General features: G+C 33.8%; 1 protein-coding gene across 1 annotated transcript; it reads right to left on the bottom strand.

Moving 5' to 3' along the window:
* Positions 1 to 7382: 7382 nt before the first annotated feature.
* On the bottom strand, positions 7383 to 8046 carry LOC121748133 (NAC domain-containing protein 83-like). The gene is made up of 3 exons (XM_042142356.1): positions 7851 to 8046; positions 7514 to 7773; positions 7383 to 7439 (listed from the first exon to the last, which is right to left on the bottom strand). The coding sequence occupies exons 1-3, from the start codon at positions 8044 to 8046 to the stop codon at positions 7383 to 7385; spliced, it is 513 nt and encodes a 170-aa protein (XP_041998290.1).
* Between the last annotated feature and the right edge of the window lie 9185 nt (positions 8047 to 17231).

Below are 17231 nucleotides of genomic sequence, written 5' to 3'. Positions count from 1 at the left end.
ATTACTACTTAATAACATGCATGCCAAAGTTGTCTGTGCTATTTTATTTTTCATATATTCATAATAAATTTACAGATAGGATCCTGTCATGTGTTAGGATTCTTGTTGTGAAGATTTCAAATTTTGATTTTGATTTGAACTAATGTATTTTGGAATTTTTACGAATGCACGGCCTATTTTTGTTATAGACTTCACTAAAACAAGTGTGTCTGATTAAGGGCTTGTTTGGTTATTTTCACAATTTTCGAGGTTTAATATTTCACTGTTGAATTAATCCTATACCGCATCCATTTTAATTGTTCTGAGTAAGTGGTTGAGTAACGATTGTATTCAATCCTCGCATCATCGTGGATGCCATATTTGTATTGATGAAGAATGTATCACTCGTGGGTAATAAATACTACTCCATGATTCATGTTGACCGGCGACAGTCCCAAGATATCGACGATTACTATAGGGACACTCACAAACTTCACGCGCGGGAAAGGGAGCTACCAACCCTCTATTATGCTCCTTAAATCATGGTAATAGGCGAACCATGTATTTAGGCCATTCACAATAGGAATAGCCTAGCAATAGCCCAGCAATAGCCCAGCCATAGCCTAGCCATAAACTCCTCCTGTCACATCATCAACACTAAAAATCCTCCTGCCACATCATAAATAGCCCAGCCATAGCCTAGCCACATCATAAATAGCTCAGCCACATCAATAGCCACATCACTCAAAATTATATAAAACAAATAATTAACAATCACACAAAATACGCAATTTAATTTACGATACATATACGAGAAAATTCAATAATATTATTAAAATTTAAAAAGTACATTAATTAAAAAAAATTACATAATTAACAAAAAAAACTACTGCCGTGCAGTCCTCCGCGCCCATAACTCTTCAATTAAATCCTTTTGGAGTCGAATATGAGCCTCCGTTTGGCGCATGTCGGGCAAGTCGCGTATATATAGTGTTTCGAAAACAAAAAAAAATTAAAAATTCGCGCTAGGCGATCCGGACGCTGCAATAGCGCCTAGCGGATCGCCTAGCGCACCGCCTAGCGCCACGGAACCGCCGAGCGCTAGGCGGTTTTTTTTGCGAAAATCGCTGGGCGGCTGCAATAGACCGCCTAGCGCACCGCCTAGCGCCGACGCTCGGCTAGGCAGTGCGTTAGGCGCTATTGTGGATGCTCTTATGGGAGACGACAAAGATTAGGGTTGGAAAGAGACACGGGTAAATAAAAATTGACAGGGGCTATATATGTCAACTTTAATTGTTCAAACTAAGGCCATCCACAACGCTGTTCCTATACCGTTCCTTAAACCACTATTTGAGGGCCCCACTGTACTTTTTTACTCCATTCCTTAACTAAGGAACGGAACCTGCAACACTCCGTTCCTTAACCGTTCCTTAAATTACTATTTATTCAATTTCATTTTTTTTTATTTCCAACCCAATTCAATTTAAATAAACACACTTTAATAAAAAAACAAACACACTTTATTAAAAAACACACAACATTAAAAAAAAATTCAACTTAAACTTAAAAAAAAAAATAAAAGCACACAATTAAAATCCTAAAAAAATAAAAAACACAAAATAAAAAACACACAATTAAAAAACTACTCCGCCGGCGAATCATCCTCCGGAGGCGGTTGAGGTTTAGGGGGAGGAGGAAGACCAAGTAGTCCTGCCATATGCACAATTCCGTTCCACCAGGCCGTGAATTGGGCGTACGAGAAGCGGGAAGTGTCCGCCATTGTGGCGTTTATGTACGCCACCATAAGTGTGTCCGAGCCTCCCCGCGTGCCCGATCCCGAGGCCGACTGGCTTGATTCGCCTCGGCCCTTCCTCGCTCTAGCCGCCTTCGCCGCCTTCGTCCCTTGCGGCCGACGGCGCCCACGGCTGGAACCCCCGTATTCGTCGGGCGTTGGATCCCCCGTATTCGTCGGGCGTTGGATCCCCCGTACCCCCAAACACCTGCGGTTCACCCTCGCTGGCCTCACCGGTGTCACCAGACGAGTAGTTGCCGCTCGCCGTGTGCTTCGTGCGCTTTGAGGTTGAGCCCGAGCTCGAGCGGACACCGCCGGCCCACCTTTCCTCGTCCTTGACGAGCTGCCAAATATCAACATATTTGAACTGTAGACCGGTGTCCTGGTAGAAGACGCGCAAAGCCGCCCTCAGAATGTCGGCGCCCGAAGCTCCGCTTTGGTAGTTCGCGAATCTAGGATAAACCCTGAGAAAGCCGCGAGCTGGGTGGTCGAGCGTAGGCATCCACATCGAAAGTGGGTGGTTGGTACCCACCCGGCGTCGCCGACCCCTGGGTGCCCGGCATCGACGACCCGGAACCACCAAGTGTGTTGTACATGGTCTCCCAATCGCCGAACGCGTTGAGATCCCACCCACCGGAGCCGCCACCGCCGTAATTCCCGTCGTCGGACATTTTGTGAAGGAGATTGAAATAGAAAATTGGAGAGGAATTGATGTTGATTTAGGAAGAGTAGATGTGTAGTTGTGTGTGAAATGTAATAAATTAGGTGTATTTATAGAATAAGAAAATAAAAATAAAAAAAATTTAAAAAAAGTTTAAAAAACGGTAACAATACCGTTAATTTTTTTTTTTTTAAAAAAATCAATTTTAAAAAAAATAAATTAATTATTGCGCCATCTGCTGACGTGTCCCACTCGCGGGCCGGTGAGTGGGAAGCACGCACGAAGCGGGTAGCGCCACGTCGCCCCAGCGCGTGGCGGCACAAGCCATGTCGCGTTACGTGCCGTCGGCACCCGGCACGGAATGGGAACGGAATGGGAGCGGAATGGTGCGCTGCAACGCGTTCCGCTGCGAAACCGTTCCGGCGGAACGGCACGCGGAACGCCGGCGGCACGCGTTGCGGGTGCTCTAAGTGGTTGAGAAGCTTCGCTTTTAGTCCTCGTATCGATGAAGACTGTTTCGCTTGTGGGTAATAAATACGATACCTATTGGCTTGCGTCAGTCCCGAAAGTGAGGAGATCGATGATGACTATCAGTACACTCACTGGTTGCTCGAGGGAAGGGCAATTGCCCTCTATTCTGCTTCTTCAAATCAAGAGAACGCGCCACCAATGTATTTATAGAAGGCGACAATGATTTAGTGTTTGAAGGGGTCACATGGGTAAATAAAAATTGACGGGGACTATATATGTCATTTCGTCTAGCATTTCCAAATAATTCCATTAATGATGATATATCAAACAATGCAAAATTCCTTTTGAAGCTCCTAGTTTTGTAACCAAACACCCGACATTAATTTCCATATATAGTTTTAAGAAAATCATACTAGTAATATGAGTTTCATGTAATTCACATACCAACTAACCAAACTAGCCCTAATATCTTGGCTTAGAATTAATACCCCAATCCATATAGCTTTCTTTTGGCACTGGTTTACTGACTCTTATTAAACTAAAATGACTTTATAGAACAAAGGATAAATCAGTAACTTTGGCATTGAGGTAAATATTAAAAGAAACATATGTGCATGATAGGATAAAGGGATTAAACAAGATACAAATCAAAATCACGAGATTTAATTTCGAGGGGAACTTTATTTCTACTTCGTATAATAAGCAATGTGCATTCAGTTTCGTAAACAACATTTATAAAACCCAATCCTAACTATAAAATTAAAATAATTTGAAAGAAAATCACCTGTGTATAGTTAAGTATAACTACAGTAATAAATAGGACTCCCATACGTATTTTAAACTTAATTATATCCATTGTTTTTGTATATAGCAAATAATTTTAAAAAAATAGAAATTATTTCATTTCCATTTAATCGAGAAATTAAAGGAAACCTATTTGATTTTGTTTTCTCAATATTTAAATTTCACATCACTAACTTCAACAAATGCAAAATCCAATTTGTTAAATTCCTTTAAATGTCAATATCCAAATCTTCCCTAATATTGACACACCCATATATTATAGTTTCCTTTTCATATATATATATATATATATATTGGCAATACAAAGTCAGTTAACACGATAAATATTTACAGCAAACTTTCATGGCGACGATTACAATCATGGAGTTGGGAGAGAAAATTACTTCATGATTGTTGAGCAGAGGCAAACGGTAGAGCTCCATTCTCCAATTTATAATCATGGAGTTGGGAGAGAAAAAGGCAGAATGGATCTTGAAGGCGATAACGTTTCTATTCTCGTCCAAGATTTCCTCTTCTCTTCCATGAGTTCTCCACGATCCAACATTTCCTTCTCCAACAAGTTTCATGTTTTCGATTCTTCCATGGAAATATTCATCTCCGAGGATTAAAAATTACTCCCCAAATACCCGCACCGAGCCATGAACTGCGAAGAATTTAAAATGATTAGAGGTATATATGATTCTGAATATGATAAATGAATGATTGAATCGAAATCCGAACCAAGATTCCTGGGATGATTCTCGTAGAAGTGGTGAGCATCAATCTCCTCCATGACCTTAATCGGGAGAGGTTCGCAGCCCACTATTTTTGAGAGATAGAACTGGATCAGCTCTACCTCGGTTGGATCGAATCGCCAACCGGCCGGCAGCCTGAGGGCTGAACTCTCTCTCCAAAAATTGGCCATCTTTATTCAGTTTATAAGTGCGATATATGAATGTTCGAAATTCAGCCATTATTTATAGAGGTAATGCGGTGTGGTTATTAATACTATGAATTGTTAACAGTTGGGATAATATATGATGATTTATGAATTATGTATGATATGAGAATGTATCATTTATTACTACTTAATAACATGCGTGCCCAAGTCGTATATACCATTTTATATTTCTTATATTCGTAATAATTTTACAAACAGGATCCTGTTTAGGAGTCTTGAGTGAAGATTTTTTTTATTTTGATTTGAAAAAATGATTTTTTAGATAGTTTACAAATGCACGGCCTAATTTTTGGTTTGATTTTCATAGACCTCACTAAAATAAGTATATATCTGACAAAGAGCTTGTTTGGTTAGTTGTAGAATGCATGAAACTGTGTTTTTTTCTCATATGCGGGTTTAGTATTCCACCGAATTAATCCTATTCTGCATCCATTTTAATATTTTTGAGTAATTGGTTGAGTTACGGCGGTATTCAATCCTCGCATTGCCATGGATGCCATGTTTGTATCGATGAAAATTGCATCGTTTGCGGGTTACAAATACCTTACATGTTGGCCAGAGCAGTCCTGAGACTGAGGATATGGATGATGACTATAGGGACACTCACCGACTGAACGTGAGGAAAAGGGAGCTACCAACCCTCTATTATGCTTCTTTAAATAGCGGGAATGAGGCGATAAAGATTAGGGTTGGAAGGGGACAATGGGAAAATAAAAACTGATAGGGGCTATATATGTCAATTTTTATTGTTCAGAGTAAGTGTGTGAGTAATGATCGTATTCAATCATCGCATCACCATGGATGCCATTTGTGTAAGTGAAGAATGTATCGCCATGTGGGTAAGAAATACAATACATGCTCGTAGACGACTACAAGGACACTCACGCGGGAAAAGAAGACATCGATCCTCTGTTCTGGTCCTCTAAATCACGGGAATGAGCCAACAATGTATTTATAGGAAGGAGGCGACAAAGGATAGGGTTGGAAGCGACACATGGGTAAATAAAATTTGGCTGGGGCTATATATGTCATTTTGTCTAGCATATCCAATTGATGACATGATGTATAAAAGAGAACAAAATTCGATTTCAAGCTTCTAGTTTTGTAAATAAACACCCAACAATACTTTCCATAGTCCTAAGGTAAACATAGTAATGTGAGTATCATGTAATTCACAAACCACCAAACCAAACTAGCCCTAACTAAACTAAAATGACTTTATGTAATGAGCAAAGGATGCATCGGTAACTTTGGCATTGAGGTAAAATATTAAAAGAAACTCATGTGCATGGTAGGTTAAAGGGATAAGAACTTTAATTTCAATTTCCTATAATAAGCAATGAATAGGTATGATTAATATGCATTCAATTTTGTAAAGAGCATTTATAAAACCCAACCCCAACTTAACTTTTTGGAGTGATTCCCAAAATAAATTGGTCTCCATTAGTTGTATTCACATTATCACACTTTTCATTCTCACCCTTCGGTTGAGATCTTCGCGCCGCTTTGCATCACTCCGAGCTTGGAAATTGAGAACTACCCTACATCTCAATTATATTACATCTATCCACGAAAAACGGTCATATTTTCCATTTTGATATGTCCACTAAAATTAGTCTCTATATATTTATGATAAAATTCATTCTCTAATAACATGGATCCTATTCGCTATTAATAACACTTGTAACTTTTTTATATTGAATATTGGCCCTTATAGTTGTTTTGTGATAGTCAACAGCATCCCATAGTAAGAATATTTTAGTTGGAAAATAAACTGAAACAGTAGATTTTTGTTGTGTTGCTAATGCTTTAATCAGTCTTTGGAAAAGAATAGTTATCTCCCCCTCCTCCTTTATTCCATCTTTAACCAGGTGAGACTCATTCTGTATTATCATTTTTTTTCTTTTTACAATATCTTTCTCTTACTTTAATAATTGTGGATTGAGACCCATGCCGTTTTAGAATTTCTATTTTAAAAGACGGAGAGAGTACATAAATTTAATCGAATAACTGAAAATGGTACTCCTTTTGTACGTAGGTGGAACATATGGATCTAGTAGTTTCTGGAGCTGGGAATGTTGGATTATTGATGTTTGATGGTGCATTGATGTACAACCATCGGTCATCGAGAGAGCCCTAGCTCAACCACCAATAACTTTCCTGTACATATAGGTGATGTTCGGTTGCAATAACTAATTATCATATGAGTTTGAGGGCAAGAATAATTTTTTAATTTGTTAAATATAGGATCATTTTTTATGAATAAATGCAATTATAGAGAATCTTATAATTTATGTAAAAATTAAAATTATGAGCAGTGTACTCAGTGAAAGTAAAACCTTTATTGTAGGGATAGGGTTTGTTATTATCTTCATTTAACTTTTTTTCAGTACACTAGAAACATTAGTGTATACTATGTTGAAACAAAGAATTAATATTGTATTGAAGCAATTTGACAAATTTTCACGGATAGACAAAATTGGCAAATTGAGACTATTAATGACTCTAGAATTGTGTAGTAGAATATTTAAGTACTCCAGAATAAATTTTATGAAACAACATATGAAATAAAATAAACAGTGTACTAGGTGAAAATGAAAAATCCCCTTTATTGTAGGGATAGGGTTTGTTATTACTTTGTTCATTACAGTAACAACAAATGCTCACTACACTATAAACATTGGTGTATACTATATTGAAACAAAGAATTGATATTGTATATTATTGTCAACCCTTTATAATTGCTGTGCTCCTCGGATCCTTGCTATCACCCATTCTTCTCCACTGGAATCCTGAATACAAATTTAAGAAGAAAAATTTAAAATATTTAGTTATAAATTAAATGAATAATGTTAATATGGTATACCTCATGATTGTTGGGCAGAGGCAACCGGTAGAGCTTCATTCTCCAATGTGTTTTCTTGGATTTGGATGATAAAAATGTAGAATGGATCTTGAAGCCGATTACGTTTCCATTTTCGTCGACAACTTCTTCTTCTTTTCCTAGAGAACTCCAGGATCCGACATTGCCTTCACCGACAAGTTTCACCTTGTCGATTTTTCCATGGAAATATTCATCTCCATGAACTAAGAAATATTCTCTGGATAGATTCTCTGAGCCATCAACTGCAAAGAATTCAAAATGATTAGAGATATATATGATTCTGAATATGATAAACAAATGAATTAATCGAAATCCATACCTAGATTCTTGGGATGGTGCTGGTAGAAGTGTTGAGCATCGATCTCCTTCATGACCTTAACGGGGAGAGGTTCAGATGCCACTATTTTAGACAGATAGAACTGGATCAGTTCGTCTTCGGTTGGATCGAATTGCAAACCGGGCGCCATCCTGAGGTCTTCCTCCACAACTGAACTCTCTCTCCAAACAATGGCCATTTTAATTCAGTTTATAAGTGAGACTGTGAGATATATGAAATGTATGAAATTCAGCCACTATTTATAGAGGCCAATGTTACTGTTAATTGTTTACCGATGGGATGTTTTATGTATGATATGTGAGTGCATAATTTATTACTACTCAAATCCTATTTACTATTTTATATTTCGTATATTCATAATAAATTTACAAATAGGATCCTGTCATTTGTTAGATGCCTTGTGTTAAGATTTTAGATTTTGATTTGAAAATATATATTTCTGGAATTTTTACAAATGCACGGCATATTTTCGGTATAGACTTCAATAAAACAAGTGTCTGATTAAGGGTTTGTATGGTTAGTTGCAGAATGCATGAAATCGCGCCTTTTCTCGTCTGCATAATTTTCAGGATTTAATATTCCGGCGTTGAATTAATCCTAGTTTTAATTGTTTAGAGCAAGTGGTTGAGTAAAGATCGAATTCAATCCACGCATCACCAGGTTGCCATATTTGTATCGATAAAAATTGTATCACTTGTGGGTAATAAATACGATATTGGTTGGCGATAGTCCCGGAAGTGAGGAGATCGATTATGGCTATATGGGCACTCACTGGTTGCATGCGGGAAAGGGAGCTACTGGTCCTCTATTATGCTTATTCAAATCGCAAGAATGAATCAACAGTGTATTTATGGGAGGCGACAAAAATTAGGGTTGGAAGTCGGCACATAGGTAAATAAGAGTCACATTTCACTTTTTTATTATAAATGGTAAGTAGGTCCCATATTCCACCAACTTATTCAACTCACATTCTATTACTCCCTCCGTCCCATAGTAGATGGCACACTTGGGAATTGGCACGGGATTTTAGGAGAAGTTGTTTTGTGTGTTAAGTGGAGAGAGAAAATAATATATTTATATTAATGTGAGAGAGAACTTTTATCAAAAAAGAAAATGTGACATCTTTTATGAGACAAACTAAAAAGGAAAATGTGACATCTATTATGGGACGGAGGGAGTATAAAACTAATATATATAAGTGGGACCAATAGTCCACTAACTTATTCAACTCATTTTTCTTTACATTTCTTAAACTCGTCCCTACCCCAATATGACTCTTATTGTGGGACGGAGGTAGTAAAAAGAATATGTGCTTGGTAGGTTAAAGGGATAAGACAATAGATAACACAAAATCACGAGATTTAATAAGCAAAGAATAGGTAAAATTAATATGCATTCAATTTTGTAAAATAATATCTATAAAACCCCATCCCAACTTAACTTTGAGGAGTGAAAGACAAAATAAACAGGTTTTCATTAGCTGTATTCGCGCTACATCCCCTTTTCCTCGTTAATTGTCACGCCGCTTTGTATCACTCTGCGTTTGATTTCATTGTGAAGGCGAGCTTGGAAATTGAGTGTCTACACCACGTCTCAATTATATTACATCTATCTACGAAAAATAGTCATATTTTCCATTTTGTATGTCCACTAAAATTAGTCTTTATATATTTATGTTAAATTTCATTTTCAACGTGTTATGTTCTACTAATAACACTTCAATAACTTTTTTATTTCAATCAATTTTTATAAGTTTTGGAAGATTGTGGAAATATAAAAGGTCATTTGTATTGAATATTGCCGAGTCAACTCCATATTAAAAATATTTTCGGTGGAAAATAATCTGTAACAGTTGATTTTTGGTGTGTTGCTAATGCTTTATTCAATCTTTGAAAAAGAATACTTATCTCCTCGATATGCTTTATTCCATCTTCAGTATTTCACGTAATGATAATTAATGCATAATTTTACCAACCACCTCAATCCTCAAATGTAAGAACACCAAGCATTAAAATATTCAAATTCATGATATGTGAGAAAAAAAGAATTTGGGCTTTAAAGGTTTGGACCTTTTGAATATTCATATGAAGGCTGAATAATCGTTTGTGCCACACTATCTGAAAACATTTATTTTAATTGGGTCATTATTGATTCATTGATTGCTTTAGTATATTAAACCAATGAAAGCTTAGCAATAAACTCTTTTTTTCAGTGACAAGGGTGTATATATAAATAGGAAAATGTTTTAGAGACATAATGGCATTGCCATAATATTAATAGAGTGTAACTAGTAATTTTGCATTTAATTTTATTTTTGATTAAAATTATAGCTTATATATATATACCTTATTGCCCCTACATGTATAATTATCTATATCAAGGAGTATTAGTTAGGATATAACATTAAGAGTGCTTCATAATTAGCTGAGACCACACTTTTGAATTAATTTGATCCATATCATTTTTTTACTTAATTCGTTTATCATTTTTTTGCAAGTGCTTAAAAAACAAAAGAATGAAAAGGATAAGAAAAAATGTCACCAATTTTCGTTAATAATGAAAAACAATCAAGCATATATTCAAAAATATTAAAATTTCAAATGCTTAAAATTAATAGTTTTTTATTTAATTTCTTCACAATTTTTTCTATTTTTTCACTACTTTATTTGTTAATTTTTGGAATGTCACGTCAAATCTTGATAAAAAAAAAATAATGACATGTTTTTAACTCATCATTAATATTTAAAGCTATAAACTTAATATTTTCTCTTTTTCTTTCTAAGATATTAGAGTTTTCAGCTCAATTCACGATAACCTGTAACAAATTTAAATTTGATAGTATTTGATATACAAATACTAAATGAATTTACTATTTCGTTTTAAAAAATTTATAATTTTAATTAATTCTTTATTTTTAAAATATTAATTTTATAAATTCTTAGTTTTGGAATTCACAGTCGAACCTTTATGAGAAAACACTCACATGTTCTTAACTTATCCAATTAATTTTCTCTTTTCATTTATAAAATACTAAAATTCTTAGCTCAATACAGTGTATTATGCAACAAATTATAATTTGATATATCATATTATATTAATACTAATTTAGTTTACGATGTTAATTTGAAATACGTATAATTTTAATTTTAATTATTATATACAATTATATTTTACTCTATATTTTTTTTGTAAAATATTAGAATCTTTAGTTCAATTCAATGTAACACATTTATATTTGATATATATGTTATTAATTCTAAATGTGTTTACGGTTTTGATTTTAACAATTCATAATTTCGAGTTTTTTATTTACTTTTCAAAATTTTAATTCCTTTAAATGTCAATTTTTTTGGGAACGTTACAATTTGATCTCGATCAAAATATAATCACGTGATCTTGACTAGTCTATTCAATATCTTAAAGATATATAATTAATATTTTTCTTTTATTTATAAATAGAGTTCTTGGCTCATTTCGCTATAACATGCAATAATTAATAAAATTGATACTATATGATTTATTAATACTAATTGAATTTAAGGTTTGGAGTTTAAAATTTTCATAATTTTATATTTAATTCTTTACTTTCAAAATATTAAATTTTATAAATGCTTAATTTTAGAATTTCTCGACAAACCTCTATCAAAAAAAATTTCACATTTTTAACTCATTTATTTAGGCCATGTTTGGTTGGCGGGAAAGTAAAGTTGGTAAAGAAAATGATTCCTGGGAAAATGAATCTCGGGAATATGATTTCTAATAACTTTACTTTCCCGTGTTTGGAAAATATCAAGATTTGAAAGTATATATTTGATTTAAACACTAAACTAAAAATATACTTATCATTTTTTATTTATAAAAAATAATAATACATATTATTTAATAAATTATTAATTACAAATGATAATAATTATATTATTTTATTTATTATTACGATGGATAGTTTAAATATGGATTATACATCATAATATATAATAATATAATAATAAATAAGATTATTATTATTATTATTATTATCATTGTATTTACTTAAATTTTTATTGAATAAATTTTATAATTTAAAATTTCACTACAATTTTATTGTTAATTACTAATTTATAAATTAATAATTATTATATTATTATATAATCATAATTATATTTAATTATTTAATAAATTATTATTATTATTATGATAATAAAAATAAAAATAAATATTAATAATATAGTTATAATTATGATAATTTGAATTATAGTTATTTATTATCCTGAAATTAAGTATGGTTTATACTTTTAAATTATTTTTAAAACATTGTAATAAATGATGATGATGATGATGAACTTTACTATATTGCATTAAATATGTAAGAATCCTAAAACTGAGAAAAAGAATACCTAAGAAAAGTTAGGATTCAGAATCCTGGAAAGTTGTACTAACTTTCCTTGTTTCAGGATTTTGATTACTTTCCCAGTTTGATTAAAAACGGAAACAAACACAGGAATTTAAAATTTAAGGAATCAGATTACTTTCCCAGACAGAATCCTGGCAACCAAACATGACCTTAATGTAATGTATACACAACTCTCTTCTATATTATTCTCTCTCTTACTTTATGGTAAATCATGCATTTTTGAGTGATTTGAGTGACTACTTGATAACTTATACACTTTTGAGTGAGATGAATACACATATATATCCTGAGTGAAGCATGAATCCAAGGTGATATACGAGTTAGTAGTAAAAGTGCATTCGACGGCTTGACTTGATGGAATTTGTATTGTGATATGCTCCTTTATTCCATATCCCCTGAGACGATGATGATGTCTAAAACCCTTTTGAATCCAAGTTCTTTTTAGTTCTTTTTCTTCATTGCTCGAGGACTAGCAATTGTTTAAGTTTGGGGGAGTTGGATTCACTTGGTTTTTGCATGGTTTTAGAGAGTAGTTTTACTTGGTTTTGATCATATATTGTGTACTTTGAGGTATGGTTATAGCTACTTCTCAATTATTTTAGTATTTTGACCATTTTGTGAAGAATGCGTAGAAAAATGTACAAAATATATGGATGTGCAGCAGCTTTGGTTTGAGACAGTTTTTCTGGATATTTTGAAGTCCGATTCGCCCATATTGCATACCATTCTCTTCGTATTCGAAAGAGCTTCGCGTGGATATCTTAAACGTCTCAATCAAAGTTTGGTAGAAGAAGTTATGGCCGTTTTACAGAGACTGCGCGAAGCAGTGACATAGCTGGCGACCCCCCGGGTTCGCGTGCAAACAAACTTGGCGACCCGCCAGTATCTCACAGGAAAAATGCCGTAGGCAGCTGGCAACTCACCAGCTTCGACGCACACCGAACCTGGAGACCCTCCAGCTTCGTCGGACAACTTATTTCGCGCCCAAAGTCAACCCTATGTATATATATGCCTAGGAAACGCCTCCCAACACAACTTACACGCCTCCTACCCCAAAAATACCAGTTTTTCACCTAGGAAGAAGAGAAGAACGAGCAGGGGACAAGTATTCATCGCAAGATTGAAGACGAGACCTCCAATCCGCCCAATCCAATTCCAGGAGTTCATATTTTAGTTTTATTTTTGTTCAAACAATGTTTTTGAATATTTCTTTGACTTTTGTGATGAACATGAGTAGATAAATCCTCCGTACAGTTCTACGAGGGAGATACAATGATTCTTATGTTTAAGTGTGCTTATACATTATTTGACTGATCACCTTATAAATGCATGTGGATTTTACTACAATACTCGGGAGATGAGTAGTTTAATTTGAAAGAAGAGAAGTTGACGTCTTTGCCAATATAATAGAGAGATTTGAGCCTTTGAATGAAGCTAAGTATCTTAAGAGCTTTTAGGAGTTGTTACCTTAGTTCTAGGAAGGACACTTCAGTTCTAGGTAGCAATCTATAATTGTATGCTTCGCGAGAATATATAGTTTTACCTTAGTGATAGCTTAATAACCTTTGAGACCTTTTGTTGGCATAGTTTGGAAATTAGTTGAGTATAGGACAGTTGTTAACGATCCCGTAGGATTCTACTTTCCTCATCCTTGATCTACATACGTTTTCTTTTATTTGCTTTTAGTTCTCTAGTTGTTTTTAATTGTTTATGCTTTGCTTTCAAGTAGATTTAGAAAACCAAAACTTTCCGATCTATCTAGATAGTAGTTGAGGTTGGTTCGTGGTACTTAGGTTGACACTCATTGTCTCTGTGGATACGATACTCTTGCTTACTATTTGCTACATTAGCCCCGTACACTTGCAGGTATACTTGCGTTAAAAATAAGTTGAATCACTCATTCTCCACTAACAATACTTTAATTACTTTTTCTGCCTACCTCTCTCTTACTTTGCCAATTTTACATTAAAACCCATGCAAAATCTAAAGCGCATATTTTTTGGGGACGGATGATGCACTATTTATTAGCACTAAAAATACCTGCAAGTTTACTTGGTAGATATAGTATAGCTAAAGGTCAGTACCGGGATATCGAACACAGAGAATAAAATTGCAACTGGCTATCATATACTAGGCGTCATATACTATTTAAAGACACGAAGTTTATGGTTTGATTTTATAAAAAGACATAAATAAAATAAAACATAAAAAAAATAATACAAAACAGGAGAAAGAAAGTAAGTTTTAGGATCCAACTACTACGACGCAGTGATGATTAATCTCACAGAGCTCTTTCGAAGAGGAAGAGAATGGTATGCACGAAACTCCGATTGGACTTCAAAAGCGCTGGAAATATCGGCATGAACTGAGGCTGCTGTACCTTGGCCCTTTTGCACATTTTTCTGTCTTTTTCTTTACATCAAAAATACCAAATGTATAACATATGAAATTTAAGAACATAATTTACATGATTGACATTTAAAACGAGTCAAATCTAATCCTTAAAAACATGCAAAATCCGTGTTTGTCAACGGAGAGAGTAGTAAATTACTAAAATAAAATTTTTTCACAAAACCACATTATAGCCTACGCTCATCCTCCTCAATAGTATTTTTTTACCCTACCATTCCGATGCCGCGACACAACATTTAAGCAGCCGAAGCTAACTCCCGAAAACACCCGGACAATGCCGATATTCCAACCTAAAATCCATTTTTAACTTCTTAAAAATTGGAAAAACAAAGTCAGGGCCCAAATTCGAAGAGAAACAATCAATAATCACAAAACAATTGAGAGAGCCAATTGAGGGTGCAAAACAAACATTATTAACACACAAACACAAAAAAAATCATAAAACGGAAAATTGACATCATGGTATACAATACTGATGAAGAATCGAAGAATACATAAAAGTGAGTCAAATTTCTGCAGAAAGTACAACGAATAATGTAAGGGGAAAATGTAGGTGAGTGGAATATAGGCTAACAGATGTAAAATACTATCTGTGCCCCAAAAATAGTCCTTTTTTTAATTTTATTTTGGGTATCCCACAAAATTAGTCCGCTTCTACTTTTGGTGGGCTATCATTCCCAACTAACAATACTTAAATCACTTTTTTCTATCTCTCTGATACGTTACCAATTTCGTACTATTAAAACTTGTGTTGTCCCAAAAGTTTTTATATTTATGGGACGGATGGAATGGAGTATATTTATAGTAAAAAAAGAATTTTGAGAGTCATCCAAATCATTTCACATTATCCAATTAGTATAAGAATAAAACAAAAAAAGTCTCAATTCTGTTAATTTTATTTTTGCCTTGCATTAGAATTATTCAAATTAGTGGCTCAAAATGACAAAATGAACTATTTTTCGTGGATGCCTCAAAATGACAAAATAAAACTATCTTTTGTTGACGGAATGAGTGCTACTATTTGTTTGCGCTTAGTCTTGGGAGATTGTGGATATGTAAAAGGCCAATTGTATTGAATTTTGGCCTCCATTGGGGGAATAAGATTTTTGGTGTGTTGTTAATGTTTTATTCAGTCTTTAAAAAAAATAGTTATCTCCACCTTTTTTATTCCATCATTAATATTTTACCGTGTGGTAATTAATGCATAATTTTACCAACCACCTCAAATGTAAGAACACCAAGCGTGTAAATATTGAAATTCATGATATGTGCATTGTTTAATACTCCTATTTGATAATGTTTTATCATTTTAGTTTTACATGAATAAACAATCTGGTGCATTATTATATGAAGAGAATTACAGACATGTAAAGTAAAAAAAGTTCAGACATGTAAAGTCAGAAGAAGGAATTTGGGCTTTAACATTTTGGGCCTTTGAAGATTAATAGAGTCTGAATAATCTTTTGGGCCACACTAGCTAAAAACAATTATTCTAATTGGGTCATTATTGATTCATTGATTGGGATTTTGGGCTTTATTTAAATTAAACAGATGAAAGCTTAGCAAAAAACTTTTTTTTCTGTAACAACGGTGTACATATAATGTTTCAAATAATATTGGGTTTTTATAATTCTAATAAATGTACGTTCTAAATTCTTGGATTTTTAGATTTTTGGATTCGTTTTAAAGAATATTTTATTGAATTTTTCAGATTTTTGATAATCGACTTTCGAATTTCTTTTATTAGAATTAGAATTTTCAAATCAGATCGCAAAAATAAGAACTGAAATTTGGGTTTCAGCTCAGGTGGAATATAAATACAACAAAATGCCGGATATATCCATTTCTATCTACTTATTTAATAATATTTTGGTATGAACTCGTATGAACTAAAACGAATGATATATGGTCTTACATGTTATAAACGAAATCGATCTAAAAACGATTGAATTGGTATAAAAATGGCCTTCATGTTCGGTTATTTGGTTATGTATTATGATTCAATAAAAAAATTTAACACTGTTGAATATACATATATCTATGGTGTGGCATGAAACGGCTGAGTTTTCCCATAAATTACATCAATTTCCACCAATAATCTCGTTCAGTCGTACTCATAACTAGTTCATGCGATTTTGTATTTATTACTTTTCTTTTCCTTTCCTTCGTTTTATCTATACATATTATTTGGAATACTCCATCTTTTTCTTCATATTTTGGTTGCTACACTTAATAATATCAACTCTGAAATTGATAAAATGTGAGTGAAGTGAGTCAGTGGAATGTGTGACTTACTTACCATTTGTGGTAAAAGTGAAATGTGACATTTATTGGGGACGGACCGAAATGTCAAAATATGACTTTTATTGTGAGACGAAGGAGTATTATTTTATAATAAAAATGAACCGACATGGTGACACTGACACTCCTATCGTGAACGTACCGAAATAGCAAGTCATGACTACTTATCACGAATGAAGGAAGGAAGTATAGAGCCCCTAGCAATATTAACTACCAAAAAAATGTCTTGAGCTGAAAGAAATTCTGAGTAATACTTCCAA

The sequence above is a fragment of the Salvia splendens genome, chromosome 9 (genome assembly GCF_004379255.2).
Source record: "Salvia splendens isolate huo1 chromosome 9, SspV2, whole genome shotgun sequence".
Classification (NCBI taxonomy): Eukaryota; Viridiplantae; Streptophyta; class Magnoliopsida; order Lamiales; family Lamiaceae; genus Salvia; species Salvia splendens.
This window is presented reverse-complemented; position numbering and strand designations above follow the sequence as displayed.